At 36.8% G+C, this 26149-nt stretch overlaps 1 protein-coding gene across 3 annotated transcripts in view; it reads left to right on the top strand.

Annotated features, from left to right (window-relative positions):
* Positions 1-26149, top strand: part of Ypel (Yippee-like) — a 349317-nt gene that overhangs the window by 315282 nt on the left and 7886 nt on the right. For all 3 annotated transcript variants that reach the window (XM_090392078.1, XM_090392077.1, XM_090392076.1), the window contains one exon: positions 18961-19069. In XM_090392078.1, coding sequence (XP_090248204.1) covers positions 18961-19069 — 109 coding nt within the window. The remainder of the gene's footprint in view (positions 1-18960; positions 19070-26149) is intronic.

Raw genomic sequence — 26149 nt, 5'->3', positions numbered from 1 at the left:
GACTTTGTAGTGTTCATGTCTAATATTCTTATTTTCTGCTGAAAGGCCACAGGAATCATATGGTGCTCAATTACTGAGCACCATATGACTCCTGTGATTTGCCTTCATCATCTGTGCAGAAGTTAGAGAAAATAAGTGATGCTAGTAGGTTGGGGTTTTTCTTTGGGTGCTGTAACAGTGGCACCATCTGGATGGGAGCACAGGTGAGCAGAAGTTGCATCCAGTTGCCTTTGCAACAGATCAGAAGGCATGATTACTGTTTGAGATGGAGTTTTCTGCTGTTGGCCTTTATGAAGTTGGATTTGTTGATAGTTGATTTACATTTATTGCATGCATAGGCTTAGTTTGAAGATTGGGTTTTAGCCACTTGTGGGAAGTTTCTCTCTCTCTCTCTCTCGACTGCTTTCATACATCTTCTGTGAACCAGGCTTCGAAAGTGGGGTGGAATGAGGGATGAATGCCTTTAAGCCACTGTGACTTGCTTCGTGCAGGCGTCTAGCTTTGAAGAGCAGAAGCAGGCATGTGATGGGAAAAGTAGTAGTTCTGGAGATCATCCCACTTTGTAGTATAGAGGACACGAGGTGCTGTCAGAGAAGGGGGTGTTCTGTGAAACTGGAAGCTTGTACAAGATTGTGATCTGAGTTGCCGAAGGGAGGTAACCTCTACAGCGTGTCTGGAAGAACTAGTTAAAAAAGAATCCAAGGTATTGGGAAAGTGGAGGGGATTATCTGGAATTCAGGTAGGTAGCCACAGGATTTGCGTTAGATCATTGCTTATAGCAAAAATTTCTGTATCACGTCCAGCTTGATTTTTAGTGTTGGAGAAGGGAGAGCCAGCTGGAGTCGTGGACATTCAGGTCACCTAGGATGATGACTGTGGAGAGGAAGGTGAAGATATTTGAAGGTAGTCTCTCCAAAACTCTGGTTTTCAGAGTTTGGAGAGACTATTAAATGCAGCAGATGAATGTTATTGTACTAAATGGGTCAAGAAAACCCTTCAGCCAGAGGAGTTCAGATTCAGGGGATTATAAATTTGACATTCTCTGGTAGGCAATATCAGAATGTACAAAGGCACAGTTGCATCATTGTGAAGAAATGAACCATGAGTATAATTTGGGCATTGAAGGTGAACTATGGTTGACATAGCTGCAATTTTGATTTCTGCCAAGAGGTCTAGTTTGAATGTGTGGGAGTGGGCATATGCCATTTATGTTGGAATTTATGCCATGGATGTTTGTAAAGTGATGATTTTTGGTTGGGATCCTGGTAAGTTTGGAATATTGAGTTTAGTTTGATTTGTTCAGATGAACTAGTTGTTGAGGGAGATTTATTTTCTTTGCGGTGTTGCCATTGAAAAATCAAACAATGGAGCCCATTGTTTGATTTTTCTTTATTATTAGATTAAAGGAAAGAGTTGGAGACATACAGGTGGGGGGGGGTAGACTCATGAGCATGACACCATACAGAGAGTGACCAGTCTCCTTGTCATTCCCTGGCTACAACAGTGCATACCACTACTTGGACTTTCTCACCAGGCATGACCTGGCAGAGCATGTGGCAGCAGGATTTGTTTGCCAGTTAGTTTACTGGGAAGCCACTTGACTTGTTAGTATATGAGCCCAAATTGGTATCTGGCAGCCAGCCTGCATTACCATCATTTTAGTTTCTACACTCATGAAATGGAGAAGGGTCTGGGTCTCCACATATGTTAGGCCTGCCCTTGAAGAGTATCAGTCACACTGCATGGAGAGGGGGGGGATGGAGGCCAAACATAGCATTTGTCACTTCAGAGACACTTGGTGAAACACCATCCCAATAAGAGGATGGTGTTTCATCAGGCAATGAAGGTCATTTACTGCTTAGTGGTCTAGGTAGTAAATGACCTAGTTGGCATTTCCTTCAACTAAAAAGATATACTTTTGCAGCAGGAATGTTTGCTGCAAGAGCCAGGGCCCCTTTTGTGGAAACACACCACAGAAAGGTGGTGTGTTTCCACAGGGAGAAGCTGTATATTGCACATCCCTATCTATTAGTGGCCCACTGTGTCAAGATGTCATGTAATAATAATAAGGAAGATGATTTTTTTTTTCTAAGACCTTTTCCAATGAAGAATAGCACTGATTTCAGCATTTTAAGTACTAGTTCTAGATATTGAAGTTTCTTTGAGGATTGAAAAGTACAGTATTTACGTACTTTTAGTACTTTTAGAATCTAAACGTATGTACCATATTAATGCTAAAGAAAAAGTTTAATTATAGAAATTGTAAAAGCTAAGGAGTCCTTAGATTCATCGAGGGAGGCCCTAAACATGCCAAGGATTATCCAACATTTGTGCAGTAGCTATCATACTTTGCTTTGAACTCATTCACAGTCATGGCACCCACAAAAGACTGGCAACCTATTCCACTCATTCACAACTCTCCAAGCAAAAAACCTAGTTCTAACACCTTTGCTAACTACACTCTTGCTCAGTTTCCACAGATGGTCCCTAGTTCTCCCATCAACACACCTGTCCTGAAAAATTTCCTCTGAATTAATCTTGTAAAAATCCCTCAGTAATTTGTCTCAATCATATCATCCCTTTTCCACCTATCCAGAAGTCTCTGTAATCCCAAATCTTCAACCTGTTCTCGTAAGGTTCATTCCATTGCCTCTGGATTCTCTCCACCACCACCTCATCACTAAGAAACCCTGGCACCCAGAAGTCAAGATGGGATCTTATCAAGGCTTGATAAAGAGGAACAATAACTTGCTTGTCAAAGTATTCTTCAGTAACCAAGTGATCTGATGAGCTGCTTTAGACACTTTTGCTATGTCCCCCTAAACCAGCAGTCGGCAACCTTTTTAATATGAAGGGCACAATACTGCCTGTGCCATGACGCCACGGGCGCTGTGTTTCCAACTCCTCCTAATTTAAATAATTAAACTTAAAATTACATTGGCATGAATGGTTTTGAAATGTCTTTCTATATTACTTTTTGTAGAAATAGCCACACTATTATTGCATAATAAACAAATACATTTGCTATTATGATTGATAAAGCAAGTGCTCGCATGTGATCTGACAGATACATGCTGATTGTTAACATGAATATTTTTGTATTCATTTTTTATTTTTATGGTATTTTATATTCATTCATATATGACAAAAATGTTATAAAAGCGAGGTAAATAAAATGTTAAAATTTGAAATCTCATTTTTCTTAAAAACAACTAGTCATGGAATTTCTAAGCCTGAAATGAGAGAAAAAATGTCTGTGTCATTTTATATTGCACTCTTCATATTAAAAAGGTTGCTCTTCATATTAAAAAGGTTAAATGTAAAGCACCTCTGCAAGATGTGCTTTACATTTATGAAAAATACTAAGGAAAGAGATCTGGAGCTTGCTCCACCTTTACTACCAGTTGCCCATAAGGCACTACTTATGCTTGCATCTGCCGAAACTTTTAGTTTCTATATATATTCGGCACGAAACTCTTGTAGTTTCTATATTCGGCTATGAAATAATGTTGGATTCAATATTCACTTAATTTGTACCATCATGTATTATATTTGCAGTGTTTTTTCTTTGTTTTCTTGCATTTTAGCACATACTTGTAATCGCAGTATATCTCTCAGATATACTGCGATCTACGCTGCAAAATTACCGCTGAGCTCCAAAGCAGTTTATAATAATTTCTCTGAGGGCGCACTAAAAATTCACTTTGGGCACCATGGTGTCAGCAGGCACTGCGTTGCTGACCTCTGCCCTAAACTTTAATTCCCTATCCACTAACACTCCCAAGTCTGGCTTCATAAATTTCCTGGAGTACAGTTCTACCAATTTGGTATACAGCTGGTAATCTTTTTACCCCCAAATGACCTACACTTTGCCCAATGAAACTGACATTCATTCTCCTTTGTACAGTCTGCCGGTCTATCCAAATCATCCTGCAAAATTTTGATATCATCTGTATTAACTATGGCTCTACACAACTTTGCATCATTTGCAAATAACTGAAAAGTTCCTCTCAGATCTTTTCATATATCATTAATGAACAAATTTTGTTTTGTTGGTGATTTTTTTTTATTATTATTAACACCTCCAGGGAGTCCAAAGATTCATCGAGGAAGGGCATCTACCTACAACTTTCCATCTCCACCACTCCAACTGCAACTACCTTCATCATCTGCACTAACGTCATCTACCGCCGACCACCACTAGTATATTCACATATAATCACGAACAGCCATGCCCACGGTAGGATTCGAACCTGCAGCCTTTAGGCTGGAGAGTGGATACTCTAACCATTGGCCGGCAAAGTTCCTTTAGTAGGCAACTTTGGCAAATAAATTAAACAGTAGTGGTCCAAGAACAGAACCTTGCAGCACGCCACTAGTCACAGGCTTTCTTTTGGACTCTAATCCTGAATAAACTACTCTCTGATATCTTCCATCAGCCACCCTTTTATCCATTTCGCCAATCCTATATACATCTTCAATGTGCTGCAGTTTACTGATTAGAATTCCATGTGGTATCCTGTCAAAGGCCTTTGCAAAGTCCAGCAGTATCACTGTAAATCCATTACCTTTATCCAACTCAGCTGTCACTGTATTAGAAAACATGAACAAATTACTGAGGCATGACCTACCATTCACAAAACCATGTTGCTCCCCATACAGTATCCCATTTCCATCTATCCATTCCTGTATTTTGCTCTTTAATTTTGCAATTCAAGAATGCTGTTGTCAGAGTATTTGAGAACTTTGCAACTTCTCAAATACTCTGACAACAGCTCTTGACATACTGATCGGTCGATAATTTGCTACATCAGTCTTGGAGTCTCCTTTATGCAATGGAACTATTTTCCCCCTCTTTCCATCCCCTTGGGACTAACCCAGAGCTGTGACTCAGATTAAACAATACGATCAAAGGCACTGATAATTCTCTTGCCGCTTCACATAAATCTCGAGCTAGTATACCATCCAATCCTATAGTTGCATTCACATTAAGGTTCTGTAATATGCTATGCACCTCCATTTCATTTACTTTAGTTCCCATATAAGCCTTTTGGCTCTCTCATTCCTGCAACATCACTACCTGGATGATATATGCTTGTAAAGTGTTCACTTAGTAATTCTACTATTTTGACTGATTCACTTACCTCCCTACCATCAGTATTTCTTAAAATCATTCTGCCATATACATTCTGCAGCATATTGCAAGAACTGTTTGGGATTCTTTTTAGCCTGCTTTGCTAACTTCCTTTCATAATCTGCTTTTGCCTTTTTTACCACACTAGTTACCCTTCTGGCCTGTGCTTTATATTGTTCATGTGCCTGCAAGTCACCTTTCTCCTTAAATTCCCTTCACAGTTGTTTCTTTTTTTTGTAGTTTCAGCTTGATGATGATATTCATTTATTTAACTCGCACTTGATTTACTCTCCCGACTCTAGGTATGCAGTCTGCCATTACCCCCTCAAACACTCCTTCACTTCCCATGCAATATCAACATCTAGCCCTTGCAGTTTTACATGGCATGTCACCGATCCAAGCAATCGCCTAAGCTTGCCATACTTACCAGCCCTGTAATTCCACATATACCCCGTCTTAACTGAAAATTCCACACATTTAGCCACCTTCCAGGTCAAGGCCATATAATCACTCTCACCAGTTGGTGGTAACCTGGTTATATTCGTTACAAATTCTCAGAGGCAGTTACTAGATCGAGCACTCTAACCCCTAGTATATTCTGTTATATGCTATCTTAGGTAATTATCCCTTAGTAACTGCATAAAATCCATTTCTTTTCTCTGTGTCCTCTCCTCCTTCCAATCTATGTTCCCATAGTTGAAATTCCCCATAATTACCTGCCCTCCACTTATTGAGTCGTCTGTTTTCCAGTACATACTATCTCCATCATCTTTCTATCCCCTGGTCTATAGCAGCATCCAACTGTATATTTTGTTCTGCTGGCCTCAATCTCACACCAGACAGCCTCATATGTGCTATTTTCACTAGACTGCAGTTGAACTTCTACTCTCTTTGGTTGCAGTTCATCGGGAGTCATCAATAATACCCCCCCCCCCCCGTTCTTTTCTCTCTATTCTCCCTGAACTCACTATACCCTTCACATTCTATCCGACTAACTATATCATCTTCTGTTAGCCATGTCTCACTAATGTCAATAAGCTTTGGCCAGGATCAGCCAACCAATGCTAAAAATTCCTCCTGTTTGTTCCGATTGCTCCTGGTACATCAAGTGCAAAAGCCCCCTTAGGCTCAGTACTATCCTGACACGTTATACTAACTCACATTCATTCTGGTTTGTTACCAATGGTACTAACTCAGGCATATTATATACACTCTTACACTCAACTGCGTCATTGATGTCTGTATATCTGTTCGATAGCTTATCCCCATCCTAAAAGCTCTAGTTTCCCTGATTCTGCACATACAATTTCACTTCATTCAGCAATACTTTTTTCTGGTCTCTGAACACCAAATCCATTCAGATGCAAACCATCCTTCTTGTATAAGTCCTTTTGCCTGTCAAACTCACTTCACACATCTACAAGCTTCACACTACTTGTTCTGCATAACCTTCACATAGTCATTCTCTATTTTAGCCCTCCTCAGATGTACTCTGTCATACCGTGGCAACAGACTCACTATCTTAAGTCTCTCACTCTTTTCTTTTTTCTACTTTCAGTAATTCATCTCTTCTCTCTCTCTCTCATGATATACTTTTTCCCCTTTTGCTCAGCCACTATGATCATTTCTTTCATCCTACCCTTTTGTGCTCAATTAGCCTGACTAACATCATTAATTTTCGCACCAGGAAAGCACAATTTTGTCAAACTCATCGATCATACCTTTTTATGAGTGAATTGCCGTACAACATTTACTCCTTGATTTTTCTTTCACTGTTGGTTAAGTCTTCATTTTTCTTATCTTGCATTTTTTTTCTTTCTGTTATCAGATGATCCACTTGCCAGACATTTCTGCATTTGCTTCAGCTCACACTTCACCCTATACCCCTCTGCGCAACTGAGCTATCTCCCTTATTGCAGCTAACTCTTCATTTTTTATGTCAGTCATTCTGTACTTTCATTCAACACTTTTACTCTCTCTATCTCTTCTACATTCTTGCTTTTGCTTCTATCGATATAGAAAGGACAAAGTTAAGTTAGAACATTACAGAATGGGTTACGTTGCAATTTCCATTGATTGAAGAAGCACTTGTAACGTCCACTGGAAACTTATTCCATTTGCCGATAACATATTTTGAGAAAAACAACGTGCATGCTTCTTGTGACGACTTTTGCTTGCCATCTAGGGATGACACCTTTTTTTTTTTTTTTTTTTTTTTTTTTTTAAATTTTCTCTTTCACCTGCTGTAAATTGAAAAAATCTGTTATGGGGGGGGGGGGTACATGCATGTGATCTGTTAAAAGTATCTTCCTGGAACAGCACTTACCTGGAATTACCACCAGTTGTTATACAATATCTGTGTTCTGTATGTTTTAAACCTTTTTTTTTTTTAATGTAGGTAATGCACTTAGAGACTCAGTTGTAAAACGTGCATTTTTTAATTATTGAAGAATAGCCTAAAAGGCTTCATTTCAGTGATTACAACTTAACAGAAATAAGGTATATATAAATCTGTCATTATATCATAGCCAAATGTATAGAAACTTGTTTCAAAAATAGACCAGAGAGCTTCTAAGAATACAATTCTTGGCATTGGGGGTTTGTCCTGGCTTGCACTACTTAAGACATGAACTCTGCACAGAAGCCCACATGTTCATCTTTTGTTAGTGCATTGATATAATATCCCCTATTTCTGTTCACTTATAATCACCATAATGAAGCCCTTTTAAGCTCCTCTTCAATAATTAGAATTGCATTCTGACAGAGTTCACTTGTGAAAAATAAAAGGTTATTAGCAAACTTATAGTACATTTGTAATGTGGGTGGGCTAAGGACCCCCCCCCCCCCCAGTTTTTATCAATTTTGTGATCTGATCTGATTTTCCCTTTTCAGTCGTTTCCGACCATAAGTGATGTTGTAGGCATTACCCACAAAGTATTCCTGGTGAGATTTTTAGTGGTTCACCATTGCTTTCCCCAATCCCCCAATTTTATTCGGGCTCGGGACCGGCATATGGCTGGGACGTATTCATAACTGTAACCCATATGTGTTCATGGGGTCAGTTTGCCTGTTCTGGGGGAGGAAAAATCTGAGTTTCCGGGTTAAAAAACTCCATACCTCCGTATGAGACCAGCTAACTCACTTTTAGTCGAAAGAGACCAGATAAAGGTTCCTCATGTGACTGACGGGACTCGAACCCAGGTCTTTCCAACCAAAGGGCTTAGTCTATACTGACTGAGCTACGGAAACAAAACATGGAACTTTTTCAAGCCATTTCAGGGGCAGCGGTCTCACACACTGGGTGATGAAATTCATCTCCTGCCTAGAGACAATCACAAGCAACCATGCCCATGGCAGGATTTGAACCTGCAATCTGTTGGTTGGAGAATGAGTATGCTAACCACTCAGCCAACCAAGCTGGGGCTGAATTGCTGTGGTATCAAACAGCAAGTTTTTGCTCTCTTAATTTTTCTACCTGCTCTCTGATGAGAAAATCAAGGTTTCACTGTCTGACTGCTGTCAGACAGTGAAACCTAATCAGTGCATCCCTATGAAAGGTGTGACCTCCTGTGGCCAGAGCTCATGTTTTAAGTAGTGTAAGCCAAGGCAATTCTAATGCTGAGGATTGTATTCTCATAAAATCTCTGATCTGTTTCCAAAACTAAGTTTCTATACATTAGGTTTAGAAAAATAAGGATGGATTTATAGTATCCCCTGTTTCTGTGTATTTTTAATGTCTATAACTAAATCTTATTCCTTAATTTTAATGTAGCATATGTTGCTATCCCAAGTATGATTTATACTTCTAAGTGCTTTGAGATCCAAACTGGTAATGATTCTTTAGATGTCTTGAAATATGAAACTTAAGTAAGAAGCATGGTAAGGAATGAAAAACAAACTTGAAGCTTTCGTCTTTTCCAATTTTGGGACGTGTTGTTTAACAACCCCCTTACAGTTATTTATTTTTTTAGATAGAATGCAATCTGGATTTCTCTTTTCCAAAGAATGCTAATGCCAATTATGGACCGTGCTGCTCAACTCACAAGTAAGCTTGTAAAGTAATTTTGTGCATGTAAATAAATCTTTCATTTTCACATAAGTTCAAGTCCATTTCTCATTCCTTACAAGATTGGTGAAGATTGAGAACTGCAAAGTTTCTCAGATGAGAAGGAATGCCGTATGCTGTAAACAAAGCCATGATTTGCATTCAATTAGCAAAGATATTGATGCACAGAAGGAAAAGGGCAAGCAAAATAATAGCTTTGTGACACTCCTGCATTAATGGTGTAACTGCCTGCTCTCTGTTTTAAGTGAGATTTCAAATTTTTGACCCATTTGCCCCCCCCCCCCCCCCCTCAAATTAGTATTGCTTTCCTCTGTATTGAGATTTTCCAGTTTGCAGATTTCCATGTTATGTTGCAAGAGATGCTTGACACAAATTTCAAGCACCTTGTGGCTATGTTGAAATTGTAGCTTGACTGCACTTTTATGGTTATTACCCTTTAAAAGACTTGCCTCTCACTCCCTTCATGTACAACTTCCAGAAACTGGCTCCTGTTCTGTCTTCCTCTGCTTTGTGAAAAATCTCTTCTGCATTAATGCATTAATCAGGCATGCAAATTCCTTACCAACTTATGTCTGTCGTATCATTCCTCCTATCCACCAGGCTATGAATATGGCATTCCTGCAGCTTGTCTTCATAATTGACATTAATCATTCTTCTCTGGACCCTCTCTAAAATCTTTTCAACATCTAAAAATACCTGCAAAATCTACATATGTAATCCATATGTGGCCTGATCAAGATCTTGTATAGTGGAACTCTTTACTTCTACTTGTCAATTGTCCTTTTTATTGCCATAATAAAGTCCATCCCTCATATTGAAACTTGTAATATTGAATTGGTAGCCTACTTTTTTCCTCACACAGTCTTATTCAAGTCTTTATAGAGTGCCATTTTTTTTTACCTCATTTCTTCAAGTTTGCATCACCCACAAACAACTGCATATATTCATTTAAACCTTGCCCAATAGCATTAATATATGAGGCAAAGAATGGTGTTAAAATAGATATTCCCAACTGTGTCAATATCCTGTGGCAAGCTATCAAGAGCATTTGCAGAATCTAGATGTACAGTGCAAATACGGCTATAAGAAAATGATGCACTCTAATGAATTACGGTTTTGGCTATGTAAAGATTATCTGTTAGATTTCCCTGTATTAAAGAGAAAGCTCTTTTAATATATGTATTATTTTATACTTATGGAAGTGAGACATGGGTAACAACTATATAAAAACCAGGAAGACAAGGTTGTCTGTGGCCCAAAGAACCTTGGAGAGAAGAATGGTCTACATAATAAATAGCCAATAAGAATTATAGACTATTTTGTATAACTGCTGTTGTAGTCAAGGTGTTAGGGAGATTGGTTAGGAATAGAGTACAAGATTGCATTGATGAACATAATATTCTTTGATGGTCAGCATGGATTTGTAATGGGTAGGTATTGTTAGATAGGTTTTGATAACTCATCACCTTATTTTATGATAAGGTGATGAGTGTGTTAGATAAGAATCATATACAGTGATTCTTGAACTTTGCAAAATCATTTGATAGTTTACCACATAAGTTGATGTACAAGCTGCAGAGGATGGGAATAGATCATGTATTGGTTAGATTGATTTGAGATTGTCTTTCTGAATGATACCAGCAGGTTGTGTATGATGAAGCAGTGTCTCAAAAAAAGAGGGTAATCAGTGGTGTGCCCTAGGGTTCTGTTCTTGGGCCTTGCTGTTTAACTTGTTTGTAAATGATATATATCACATGGACTGACTGGGATCTTCATTTGTTTGCTGATGATGCAAAGTTGGGGAGAATTAAGTACCACTGCCGATGTTACTTCCCTTCAGGAAGATTTGAATAGACTTTTGATTTGGACAAAGGAGTGGAGTTGTAGTTTTACTATTAACAAGTGCAAGGTTTTGCATTTTGAAATGCAGAAATATAAGGCTGTGTACTATACTAAAGATGCTGTACAGCAGGAAGCGGATGAGATTTAGGAGTAATGTCTGACAGTAGATTGAAATTTAGAGAGCATATTGAAAATCTTGCAAAGATTGCACATTATAATGCCACTATGATAAGAGGTACTCTAACATGTAGGGATAAGGAAGTGGTTGTGCCACTCTATAAAGCACTTGTCAGACCTCACTTGGACTGTTGTGATCAGATTTGGTCACCTGGTTTTCAATGTTATGTGGAAACATTGGAGAGGATCCAGAGAAGAGTGACTAAGACAATATTAGGGCTATGGAGAGAGAGATTGAAGAAATGTGGATTGCAGAGTTTGGTGGACAAGAGGCGATATGATAGCGACATTTAAGTTAGTGATGGGATTTTATCATATTAATCCAGAGAGGATTATAAAAAGAGTCGAAGGCAAGAGGGGAAGAACCAGAGGCTGTCCCTGAATGTGGTGTTAAGAAGTAGATTTTTTACATGGTGTACATATAATTTTACATGGAATACATTACCAGAATATGTTGTTAATGCAGGGAGATTAAGATTCAGTATGATATATTGTTAGTTGAATGAACCTCCCACAATGAGTGTCAACTCCATGGAGGGTGTAATAACAACAAAAAGGATCAGAATTAGAAGACTGGAGTAGAAGATATTGTGGAGTGTTTAAAGGATGTAAATGGAGATGGGTTGGCAATATTAGTGGATTGCCGAACGAACAGTGGACATTAAGCACTGATGAATACCAAGAGAAGGAAAGGTCACCAGAGTACAAGATAGAGGGATGATATACAAAGGTTTGGCAGGAGATGGTAGACATTGGCTTAAAGACACAATTTGAAAGTTAAGGATGGGGAGAACTATATCTAACAGTGGATGGAAAGAGGCTGATATATATCACTATATAATTTGCTCAAGAAAAGCATTGAGCAAATTAGTGAGACCTTTAACATACTCTCTAGATTGTAACATAGCTTGTTTCTTTGTGCGTGTGTAAACTCCAGATGATAATCTTGATAATGAAGGTCATAATGTTAAATGATTTTGGTTTATATCAAACTGAAGTTTTACTGTAACATGATAGTTGTTTTCATAATTTTTTAATAATGAAAAAAAAGGGCAAAAGAACCATGCAATAAATGAAAATATGAAAAAGTATAAATGCAAGCAAATAGGAAACATAAGAAAGAAGATAACTAGAGGTGTATGAATTTATAAAATGAAAATCCAGAATTAATATTTAAATTTCAAAATGTTACTTACTCGAAATCTTCATAGTGAACTAAATATCTAGTCTGTACCAAACCTGAACAATTAGTCGAATTTATAGTTGTTTACTTCCATTTACAAAGATGAGTGAGACACAAATGATAAACAGCTAGCCTGTATTAGTTGTCCTAAGGGAAAAGTGATTCACACAGCTAATGTGAACAAAGGTTATTACTAATTAAACTTGCTGTCATTAGGTCTCTGTCCAGTTATGATACAGAGTTGACTTGTTCACATGAGTCATGCCAATCCCTGCCTTAAGCTGACTAATTATGAACTTGACTTACTTAAGTTTTCAGATTATTTTTGATTTAATGCTCGAAACTGCAAGTACTTAGTTCATTGTGAAGATTCCATGTAATAATTCAAAATTTAAGTGTTACATTCTGGATTTTCATTTTTATAATTTCGTACTCTTTTAGTTCTTGAGTTTTGCAGAAAACATAAGAACTAGAAGGGTATTTTTCATTATTGTTCTTTCTATGATTTATATATGTTGGGTAAATTTTCCTTTGATACCTCACTCCATTCCTAGGAAACCCCCTTCCTTTCACACACACACGCACACGTACTATAGCAAACCTTGCACTTTAACAAATTATTTGTGTAGTCTCTAGGGGTGCACTATAGTTACGGTGACCATACGTCCTTTATTTAAGAGGACAGTCCTTTATTTCACTGCTCTGTCCTTTAGATTTTTATTATTTTTTTTCTAAACTGGCCATTTTGTCCTTTATTTTGTGAAATGAAATAGTAAATTGAATATTGGTGCGCAGCACACGGCCCATAGAAATATGAAACTGTCATTTCACTGGCACTCACTAGTGGCGTGGCATATATGGCTACGTCATTGGTGTGCATGTGTACATATTGTACTTGTCTGTGTGTGTAGTGTAGAATCTGTGGTAGGAGTGAGTGGACGTCTTGAAGTTTTGCTTATGTCTCCCTGGATCTAATGCCCCCAATGAATGAATATTTTCATTAGTGAACAATATGTGGACCAGTGAAAAAACCCAATTAAAAATCGAAACATTGCAAGCATGCATTTATACCAAATGTAACTTGGATATGAATTGTATACAGTTTTATGAATTTTTAAAACACAAACCTGATTTATTCAAAAAAAAAACATGTTATTTCTTGTGAAAAGTATCAAAATTAAAATTTAAGTAATAATATGATTATTACTTAAAAAATTATTTAAGTTGTTTATTTAAAATGCTATGTATATACTTATTATTTTATAATAAATATTATAAAGCTTTTTTTAGTTTTAGTGAAATGAATAAATGCAACCTGCTTTTTTTTTATTATGAAACAATTTCTGATTTGTCCTTTATTTTTCTCCAAAAAAATATGGTCACTGTAACTATAGTGCATATTGTATGATTGTAGGTATAAGTTGTCATCACCCATAAAGTTGTCTCCCATATCATGGGAGACAACTTTATATCACATGCCTTATATCACATGCTTTATATCACATGCCTTAGTGTCTCATGGGAGACACTAAGGCATGTGATGAGCCCTTCCCTTAATGCATAGCAGTATACATGTCCGCAAGGACATGTATACTGCTATGCATTAAAGGAAGGGCCACTACCCAGACTGGTTTTGACCTTTATCAAGGTCTCAACAGTGGGAGCCAGACCCGGAGATGGTGATACTAAGATGGAAATAATTGAAAAAGTCATATTTACCTATATGAGTTGCCTCCCAATATATACAGTTACACCCCGAGTTACGTAACATGCTACCTATGTAAATTCGCAGTTACATAATAAATCTACTAGCGCGTGTGAACACGTTTGCGGCTTTGCGCAGGTGTGTCTTTGACAGCCTTATTGCAATACAGTAGTAGATGCCTCGTGCGGTTAGCTCAGTCACTTGTTATCACTGCTAGTTTCATTGTTTTTTACCCTTAAAATGGAATGCAAATGCAAAACCGAATACGCTTGTAATAAATCTAAAAAACAAACTTCTGCAATTACTTTAGAAGAAAAGTTGAAAATAATTCGTATGTAGGTGGGAAAATTCTATCAACAATAGCTCGGGAAATAAATCGACCTATTTCGACAGTGAATACAATAGTGCAGGATAAAGTTTGTATTGTTGAAAGCACGAAAGGTGCGGTAGCGTTGAAGGGCACAATTATTACCAAGAAGAGGCTGGGCCCCGATATCAGAGATGGAGAAATTGTTGTCTCACTGGATCGATGATCTAACACCGAAGCGGATACCGTTAAGTTGACTGATTATCGAGGAGAAGGCTATGTCCTTATATAAGGATTTAAAAGAGCAGGCAAGCATCACGGACGTGGAGAGTACATTTAAAGCTAGTGCTGGATGGTTTGAACGATTCAAGAAACGTACAAATCTGCACAGCATCAAAATCAAGGGTGAGGCAGCAAGTGCAGATACAGATGCAGCAAGTCAATTTCCCGAACTTCTGACAGAAATAATTGAGGGGGAATATTTGCCTGAGCAAATGTTTAACAAATATTTTTGGAATAGGATGCCAACACGGACATTTATTGAAAGAAAAAAAAAAAAAACCAATGCCTGGATTCAAGGTTGCAAAAGATCAGATTACTGTTATGATTGGCGGCAACATGTCAGTGGACTTAAATTTAAACTGCTTACAGTGTACCATTCCCAGAGACCGCACGCTTTTAAGAACATTGACACGAGTATGCTGCCCGTGATCTGGAAATCCAACACCAAGGCTTGGGTTACGCTTGCGCTGTTCGGAGACTGGTTCAGTAACCACTTCATTCACCAGGTGAAGGAATATTGTGCTGAGAAAGGAATCCCGTTTAAAGTGCTTCTCTTCCTGGACAATGTCCCTGGTCATCCAGATTCAATTCAATTAAATTCAAATCCAGAAAATTTTAATTATACATTTTTTTTATAATTGAAGTTTTTTTTAATCGCCCCCAAAATGAAAAAATATTAAAAATGGAAAATATCTGATTAATGGCAAAAAAATTAATATAAGACAGTGGTATGAGTAGCCATTGAATATTTTATTGTATGTATGTAATTTACAAATTTGAGTTATGTAAAGGCTTACGGAACATTTCTTACGTAACTCATGGTGTGACTCTAATTAGTAGCATAGCCAAGTGAAAAAACTTCCATAAACTTATCTCTAATCCAGAGAATTTTAATAATAGGGTGTGACATCCTTTGACAACTCGCATAGGTAAATATGACTTTTCCATTACTTCCACCTTAGTATCATCACCTCTGGGACTGGCTCCCACTGATGAGACCTCAATAAAGGTCGAAACCGATCTGGGTAGTGACCCTTCCCTTAATGCATAGCAGTATACGTGTCTGCAAGGAGATGTGTTTTGCATTATGGGAGATACTAAGGCAAGTGATGAAAACTTATACCACCTTTACAACAAGTTGCTGCAGTCCTGAAAGTACTTCCGGTGCAAACTTTGTTTGCTTACACTTGGATAAAGGAAAAAAAAAAAAGACAAATACATAATTAGTAGCATAGCCAAGTGAAAATACTTCCATATCAAAGAAGCCATTAATAAGCCATGAGCTAGATAATACAATTACTGATATATTGCTATGGTAGTGAAATGTATCAATTGTATGCTTTGTATCTGTTATTTCAGTGATATACTTTGTAACCATGTTAAAACACCTCATGGTGAGGTGAGTGATTAACTCCCTGGAACATTACATTAAAGTGATATATCACAACTTCTCCATAGTATTAATACTGAATTTATTTAACAGTTTGAGGGCTCTTTACTCATCTACTTCTAGCATTTTATTGAAACTGCACTTAGCAGCATGAAATACCTTAATGAAATGCTTATTAAATAATTCAGCTGTGTCCTCTGTTTGTAGGTTACCTCCTATTTCCACTAATTAATATCTTAATTAATATCTTGCTATAATCCTTTTTTCTTGCTGGTCCCTTATCAGATTTCTTATTTTTTTGCATGATTAGTTGACACTCATATTGTACGTTTTCTTATCAAATATGTTCTTCTCTTCGCTATACACTTTGGTATTAGGTCTAGCTACTCACTGATGAAGCCTCAAAAAAGGCTGAAACCGGTCTGGGTAGTGACCTTCCTCCATAATGTAATAACAGCATACATTTCCTAGGAAATGTGTTTTTACATTATGGAAAATATCTAAGAATAGCGATCTGAACTTCCCCCACCTTTGCAACGAGTCGTCCGGTATTGTACTACGTACTAGGATCACTTGCATTGGCTAACGCTAGTGTCGCCGATACTTTATAGTTTACTATATTCGGCAAGAAACTCTCTGATTCCAATCTTTGAGTTTCTTATTCGGTTTTAAAACTATGTGGGATTTAATATCCCCTAAATTTAAGTAATGTTCTTCTCTACTTTGCTCTTTTACACTGCTCATGAATTTTGCAAAGTAATTGATTAATGGAGAATGGCATTCACAATTTGTTTCAGTGTATTGTATATTTACATATTGCTGAAGCAAAGAAATATTAATATCAGGTCATTGAGGAAACATAAAATTACTGGAATTTTTGGTAAGTGAATTATATGCCAATACTAATATGCTGGTTGCTTCAATTTTTATTAAAGCTTTTTTAAAAATTGTTTGTTGTGTGGAGTGAAGGTGCGTGTAATGATTTCGAGAGCAACTATTGACTGCACATTTTCTCTTGTACATGTGGCACAGAATACCATGTTTGTTTACAATAAGTTATGCAAGTACTGCTACAATACAAATACTGAAGAGGCAGAAAGAAACAGCAGCACTCTGCTGTAGTTACTTTAGCTTAGAACCCAATTTTGATATTCTGAAACCTTTTGTGCATGATATTGACAGCATCTCTGCAAATCAAGAAAATAATATTATGGGCCCTAATGATCTTCTTCTTGGCAGATTTCATCATCACAGAGTGAAATGGAATGCAGGCAGTATCTTTTTCTTTCCTTATTCTTTCATTCTCCATTAATGGAGAATGAAAAAGTAAGGAAAGTAGTGAATCTCCCCTCCCCATTCCATTTTCCAAATGTAAATAGGAATCACTACCTGAAACTTTCAGTTTTGAGAAAGTTTTTTAATGCAGAAGTAAGTTTATTGATGATTTAATTGGATAATGTTGATCTTCTTTAAATAATTGTATTTTGGCTATTATGTTAACTGACTTATTACTAATTTTTAATAAAAATTATACATAAGCAAATTCACTTTTCATTATACTAGCTCCTTAATTTATACAAATATTATGTGCAAAAATTTATGTACTTGTTTTTCAAGAGAAACCTGAGAATGAATTTTGTAGAGTAAATACTGCAAATTTCATTAGCTCATCTTAATTTCTTCAGCTGCAATCCACGAATTACACTTGATGTCCAAGTGATCTGGGCCAGTTGCTCTTCAGAAAGTTATGTACCTCTCTGCCAAAAGATCAGTATTTTAGTTTACCATAATGAGTGACTTGCATTTTGACAGATTTTATCACTAATGAATTATCTTGCTAATTGACAGTATATGGGTAGATGATATTTAAAAAAAAAAAAAAAGTACTTTTAGGAAAAAAGGAAAAATTTGAGACCCATGGACCCCACCTAGTCTTAATGAATTCCTATATTTTCCATTTTGCTATTATCACTATGTGAATTTGAATCCCATTGGGATACACATATTTGCAAAGGTGGAAAATGATTTACGTTATTCAGGAAAACTGCTCACTGGAAGCCTGAAAATTACATTTGGTTTCTGGAATAGGATTCCAAGTTTACTAACCCACCCACAGTGCTAATGTGATGAATTTCCAAACTTTTGTATAAGACTATAAATTAAAAATACCGAGAAATTATATACTTTGTTTAATCCTTTATCCTACGCTTGAAATATTTTCCGGACTGGGACAACTCGTATATAGAAGCTAATGAGTTCACATAACTTGCCTTAGTGTCCCATAATGCAAAGCACATATAATGCTATGCATTATTGGAAGGGGACACTACCCAGACTTGTTTCAACCTTTATTGAGGTCTCATCAGTGAGAGCCAGACCTAGAGGTAATGCTAAGGTTGAAGTAATACAGAAGTCATATTTCCATATACAAGTAGCCGAAAGGTATCACACATTATTATTAACCATGCTACTGGCCCCAGACGTATATATATGTCCAAATTTCAATGGATTAGAAGTGCATATTAAAATTGTAATACCATTGATATTACATTGAAATATATGATGGATGTGAAGCATATGAGGATGCGTATTTGATCCATCATGGCCGGTAAGGTGGTTAAAATGCTTTGGATTAAAGATGGAAGTTTTTTCACTTGGTTATACTTTATAAGACTCTCTCTCTCTCACAAAACTATGTTTGAATTGCAATAGAACATAACCAATAAGATAGTTTACCATACTAATGCTTGAATCATAATTATGGATAATCTTAATTAGCCTCCATCTTAAAATTAATATATTTTTTCTGTCCACAGAATTATATTTTACATATGCTTGACAGTGATTATGAAATTTTTTTTTTTTTTTCTTTAGAGTAAATGTTGGCTGCGGACCAGCTGAAGAACGGGTTCTCTTGACAGGATTACATGCTGTAGCGGATATTTATTGTGAATGCTGTAAAACTACTCTTGGTTGGAAATATGCAAGTATCATTTTAAATATTTGGGGAGCAAATACAGCAATCCCTTGATTAATGTGCCTAATGCATTCTTTAAAACAGGTGCACTAATCGAATATAATAACCTATGGGGAAGGAAAAGTATAATTCGTTCTTCAAATTTCTTTTTTGACCCTTAATTTTTTTATAAAAGAATTAGGGTATATCTCAGGGCCTAGTTAAAGGAAAACCCATGAAGCTAAAAGACAATAAAACATATTCAGATATCAATTTATTATTCTACATCTTAGAATTGAGCTCACATAATTTGGTGAGCATTCTGTTTCTGTTTTTTTTTTTTTTTTATAGAACTGATGGTATGGCCCTATTGCCTCTTCAACTACGTCTGCAAATTTTACTGCTTCTCTCTTCATCAGAGTCAGCCTCTAAGCATTGCTGCTTAAAAACTTCGGTTGTACGAAAAATATTTTCAAATTGTTTCTGTGAAATTTCTTGGGTTTGTCAGTGATTAAATTTTCTTCATATTCTTCAGGATCTTCCTGCTGTATACCTAAATTTAGCATGTTGGAATCACTCAATTTCTCAGAATGAGATTTAATTAACTTACATTCATTTGAAAAATGAATGTGGAAGACATTGTTTGTGCTTCCACAATGTGGAAGCACAAACCTTCCACAATGTGAAAAAATGTGCATGCAAATGGCTTTCATGTTGCTAGTGGTAATTTCATTTGACTTTGCGATTTATAACCAGGCTGAGATTTCTCTGATTTGGCCAGAAAAGTCTTGGAAGGCAATCGCTTCCAAAAAACACAGATTTCATCAACATTAAATATTTGTTGGTTAGAATTAGCCCCTTCTTCCACAATTTTCTTCAAAATCTCTGGATAATTTGTGGCCACCTCCTTATCTGTACTCGCAGCTTCACCTGTGATTAGAACATTATGTAGGCTATTGCTTTTTTTGAAACGCTCAAACCACCCAGCACTACTAACGTATAGTTCTTCTTTTCCATCATTGATAGCCCTTTCTTTCAAGGTTGCAAAGATGCTTAATGCTTTTTTTAATAAGGGCAGTGCTTAGCGGAATCTGTTTTTGGTTACAACCTTCGATCCATGTAGAAAGAAGTCTTTCTAATTTATTCATTATGATGCTTTGATTTCGAGTGCATGCATGATGAACTTGAAGCTGCCTTCCATTCATGTGCCGTCTCCTATCTAGCTGATTTTCATTGACATATCCCATTCTGATAACCAAAAATTTATAATATAAGTACTTACGAGTGAATGCAGACTTTTTCTCATGTGTGCTGGTAGTTTTTTCCTCTTTTTGTACATCCTGGAGATCGCTTTGTAGGCTGGTGGTGGATGACTCACTATCTGTTGCATCACACACACACCTTCAATAAGAGATTTCTTAATACCAAAATTAAACAAAGTCCCTTGCCTCTTATTCATATTAAAATTTAAATCTGCAGGCCTATTACTTTTAAAAAAATCATGGCACTACGGTTTTGAAACTTTCACCCTACAATACGAACTTGCGATGAAAGTATTCAGTATTACTAGATTTGAGAAATGGATACAGACTACCTTGATCTTCAATTTTAGTGGAAAAATTTTCTTTATCCTTTTGCTGATTGGTCACTAACATTTGCAACACAGATGTTATTTCTTAGAAGCCTGAATGGCAAAGAAATGGAGCTAGGTGAGGAATTAGATAAGTACCAGATCGACATAATAGGGGTAATTGAAACAAAAAAGACAAAAACTGGTGAGATCTTTCTGAGCAATAAATACAAAATTTTATATTCAGGCAATGACAATCAAGGAAAAGGAGTAGCCATAGTATTCAACACAAATACTAGGCTAATCTTTAATCTTCTTGAATGGCAGGCAGTCACAAATAGAGTAATGTGGACAATTTTGAGAATTTTTGGCGAACTGGACAATGAGACTTATTTGTGCCTATGGTCCCACAGAAGGTTCTACTAAGGTAGAAGTGGAGGAAATTTTTGAGGCTTTAGAAAAAGCAACTGACACAATGAAAAAGGAAAAGTTGGTCCTTGTTGGGGATCTAAATAACAAAGGAAATGATGGTCAGACATACAAAAATATTTTGTGAAAATTTCGAGAAAAGAGCAAAACTAATAATAATGGCAAATATCTCTTGGATTTCTGCTCAGGACATGGATTGGTTATTATAACACCATGTTCCAACGTAAAAATGTGCACAAATTCACATGGAGAGAAGAGGCAAAGAATAAGAAAAGTCTCATTGACTATATTATTGTTGATAGTGATGTTTTCTCCTTGGTGCAGGACACCAGAGTGTACAGAGGATTTGAAATTGGAAGTGATCACTGTTTAGTCTTGAGCAGGATAAAATTGAATTTCATATTGAAAAGAAAAACATGTAAGAAAGTTTTAAAGTGAATAAAAGTTGAGCAGCTCTCAGATGTGAACTGTAGACTAAAATACACAAAGATTATTGAAGAAAAAATGAAAGAGTTTGAGAACAGGAACCAAACCTTGAAGATTTAGTGGCAAGCTTTGAAGAAAACCCTGATTGATTCAGCTAGAGAGGCATGTGGTGAAGTTGTCTGCAAGGATAGAAAAATTAGAACTCCATGTAGGACACAGGAAGTTAAAGAGGCAGTGAAGGAAAAGAAGAAAGCATATCAAAAGTTCTTGGGAAATAAGTCAGCTTGTGCTCTTTGAGAATACAGAGACAAATGCAAGAAAGCTAAACAGTGTGTAAAACTAGCTAAACAAAAGTCATTGGCCACCTGCTTGATATTTATAGAAAATAAATATCAAGCAGGTAGCAAAATATTCTGGAGGTTGTTGAAGCTTTGGAATGGAGGAAAGAGTGCTGTAAAAGTAGTTAGAGATGATAAAGGTGACATGAAAATGGGAGAAAAAGATATCCTTGAAGTATGGAGTAATTACTTTGAAAAACAGCTAAATGAAACAAGCAGTGATGACAGCACAGTGATAAAAACAATAACATCGACCAGGCATGCAGTCAGGATTACATATCCATACTTGAATGTGAAAAAGGCATCAAAGGCTTGAAATGTGGAAAGGCAGCAGGAGTAGATGATGTTCGACCAGAAATGCTGAAGTACGGTGGTATAAAAGTCTTACAGTGGCTGCACTGCATAGCTCAGAACACCTGGACAGAGGGACTTTTTATGTTGGAGGTTTAATGGATTTTTTACAACACTCAAAAAGAATTAAACTAGAATTTAATATTTCCTATATTTCGTCCTAGTCATTAGGACATCTACGGGGATTACAAAAACAATTAATGTAACATGCACACAAAAACTTACAATACTAAGCCCAACCACGTAGGTGACACTAAAGTCCTATCTAGGTGGAGCGCCCTCTAAGGGTGGTAGTAGGAGGCCTGGAATGTAAGGTGGGACCTCTGGTGATGAGTGTTTCCCAAATCTTCAGAAGCTTAATGCAACCGTATTTGTTAAGATTTGGTTGGTTTCTGAGAGCTGCCGCTGCTTCTGAGAAAAGTCTCTCTTTCTTGAATTTGCTGTGGTGGAGCATGGTGGTTTTCTTCCATGATACTCTGTGGGTGGTGTCCAAAACATGGTCAGCCAAGCCTGAATGGCCATAGTTGTGTTTCACGATGTACGACTTGTGTTCCTCCAGGCGGATGGATGCTGATCTGCCTGTCTGTCCAAAGTACACAAGCTTACAGGAACAGGGTACTTTGTAAACTCCAGGCAGAGAGAGAGGAGGGGGCTGATCTTTCGTAGAACGGATAAGGGTAGCAAGTTTGCGGTAGGGCTTATATGCTGTGTGTAGGTTATACTTTTTTAGTATCTTGGCTATTTTTTCCGAAGTGCCACGGATGTAGGGTATGGTGATGGCATTTTTAAAATTTTGTTGACGAGAGGGACGGGGAATGGGGGAGGAATTGATTGTTTTTTTGATACTGCGTTCGCTGTAGCCATTGGAGAGGAAAGTTCTGTGTATGTAGTTAAGCTCAGTAGTGAGGGCGGTTCCACTGGAACAAAGATTGTGGGCTCTCTTGGTAAGGGTTTTAATGATGCCATATTGTTGTGAGGGGGGTGGTGGTGGTGGTGGGAGAGTTTGTGAATGTATCTGCCTGTGTGTGTGAGTTTTCTGTATACAGTGAAGGCAGGTGTATCATTAGGCAGGCGCGTGACTAAGGTGTCTAGGAAGGGTAAACAATTGTTCTTTTCCTTTTCCATAGTAAACTGGATTCTTGGATGTAGGCTATTGAGATGACCGAGGAAGGAGTCTAACGTGTCTGGGCCATGAGGCCAAATAGAGAACACATCATCTACATATCTTAGCCAGATAGGTTTGAGTGGGGCTGAGTCTGGCTAACCTTCTATCTGGCTAAGATATGTAGATGATGTGTTCTCTATTTGGCCTCATGGCCCAGACACGTTAGACTCCTTCCTCGGTCATCTCAATAGCTGCAGTTATATGGTGTCAATGGAGCATTATATTAAGCAATACTTAGTCTTTATTTGAGTTGTAAATCAGCAGTTAGAATTGAAGGAAGTACAGAAAGATGGTTTAATGTTAAATCTGGTGTGAGACAAGGATGTACATTATCCCCCCTCTGTTATTCAACGTCTATATGGATCATATTATGAAGGAAAGTGGTATTAAATCTGATATTAAAATTGGAGATGTTAATCTCAGCTCTTTGCTTTATGCAGACAGTGTTATACTTCTAAATAAATCTGCTACAAATCTTCAAGATTCCCTGACTAAATTGAATAACTGTTGTAATAGATATGGTATGAAGGTCAGCAATAAAAAGACAATGCAAATAGGCAGAATCGCTGAAAATGTCAACTGCATTGTGAATGGAGAACCTGTGGAACAAGTAAAACATTTCAGCTACTTGGGCACGATTTTTAGTGAGGATGGTAAATTAAATATGGAAATAGACAACAGAATGAACAAAGCTGGTATGTTAGGAAGTCAATTGAATAAATTCATATGGAATAAGAGAGAAATTAGTCAGAACACTAAATTAGCTGTATACAAGACAGTGTTCAAGCCAGCTTTAACTTATGGATCTGAGAGCTGGGTCAAAAGTAAAACACTTGACCAAAGTCCAGAGACTGCAGATATGAGAGTCCTGAGAAAGATTAGAGCATGATCAGATGGCATCAATGGCCATATCATATTAAAAATGAGGATATTAAGAAAGAACTTGACATTGTCAGCATCCAGGAATGCATTAGCAGAGCTAATCTCAGATGGTATGGTCACTTAAACAGAATGGGTGAGGAAAGATTAGCAAAACAAGTGTTCTCTGCCAGGTTGGCAGGAAAATGACTTGGAGGAAGACCAAGATATAGGTGGATTGATACGGTTCAAAGTGCCTTAGACAATAGAAATATAAGATCTGATAATGTTGGAGTCTTGACAAGTAACAGACTGATTTGGAGGAAAATTGTAGATAGGAAGTTAGTAATGATGTAAATTTTTCATGTAGTACTATCATGTCCTGTACACCTCTTGAGGGTACATGGCAGGAAATTGATGTTATTTCTTTCAGTTTTGAGAACAGAGGATACACCACCTGTTATTGTAATCGGCTTGCAGGCGATTTCTATGATCAGTCATAAACATCGGTATTCTCTTTCCTGATTGTTGAAAGATTTCGATGTGTGAAAATTAACAATTCATGAATATTTCTATGTTTAAAAATATGCCGCTTGGTCACTGACATTTGCTACACAGATATCATTTCCTTCAGTTTGAGAACAGAGGATATGCTGCCCATTGTTATAATCTGTTTGTAGGCAATTTATGATCGGTCATAAACATCGGTATTCCCTTTCCCAAATGTCGAAAGGTTTCGATGTGTGAAAATTAACGATAAATCATGAATACTTTCACGTTTAAAAATACACGGCTTGGTCACTAACATTTGCTACATAGATGTTATTAGGCGTTCTGGGTCTGAGCTTTTAGACATATTCACGAATATTATTCTCCTCAGAATATTTCCACTATAAAATATTTATTCATGAAAAATGCTTAGAAAACTAAAATGACAAATTCCAGAGAACTTCTCGCAGAACACCAGTGTTCTGTGGAACACAGTTTGGGAAACCTTGGTCTATACCGACTGAACTACGGAGCTCTTGAAGCAGCCTTACCTTTCTCTTTGTATTCATCAGCTTTGCTTAAAATTGCTCTTATAGTTGATTCACCCATTTTTGTGTTCTTGTCCTATCTTTGCTGTAGACTCTCATTGTTCCTTTTTCTTTATTATTTCAAGTTTTTCTTCCAGTGAGATTACTTTTCAAATCATTTTCACACTTCCACTTTTTTGCTCACAATGAAAGGTTTGGAAAATACTTTAAAATAAAAAAATAGTAAGGAAAACAATTGCAAAGGAGGAATGAGATATGATCATCAAAATGCTATGTAATTAGCAGATGACATAAATTTTTGTGGTAAATTTGGAACATAGTGTAGTATGCCATTAAAAAAAAACATTTGTAAAATGTTTTAAATCGGTAACTAAATTATTTCATCCTGGTGAGTTTCAAATAGTTAGCCAAAAAAATATGTTTAAAATCTGTAACAGTTATTTTTAAGATGTATACAGGCGCATTAATCGAGGGATTGCTCTAGTGGGAGTTCCAAAACCACCACAGTTGCATGTGGCTCTTCTAGTTCTCATAGCAGTCTCTTCTGCTTTTTTTTTTTTTTTTTTTTCAATTGTTCACTTTTATTTTTTATAATCGGGCTGCAAGCGTTTAATTAAGAGAAAATAGTGAGTGAAACAAATAGTTAGCAATTTTTATTATATCAATCTTAAAAAACAGAAATATTTAAAGTAAGAGATAAAGTACTACATTCTTGTACTGACGTTGAATATTATATTCTTTATATTCTTTCATAACAGCAACACTTTTATGACAAATAAGACAAAGGGACTTATCTCCTTTTCAATGAAAAAGTGCTTGCTGTTCCATTCAGCATTATACTTTCCTTCATCTGCAATTTTACATTTTCTTGAACCCAGTTTTGAAATTAATTTTAACAAATATATATCCTCTGAAAATAATAGTTGATGTTGT

The sequence above is a fragment of the Typopeltis vanoorti genome, chromosome 4 (assembly GCF_054136105.1).
Source record: "Typopeltis vanoorti isolate ZY-2024b chromosome 4, IOZ_Tvanoo_1.0, whole genome shotgun sequence".
Lineage (NCBI taxonomy): Eukaryota > Metazoa > Arthropoda > Arachnida > Uropygi > Thelyphonidae > Typopeltis > Typopeltis vanoorti.
The sequence above is the reverse complement of the archived record's forward strand: the minus strand, read 5'-3'. Positions and strand labels throughout refer to the sequence as shown.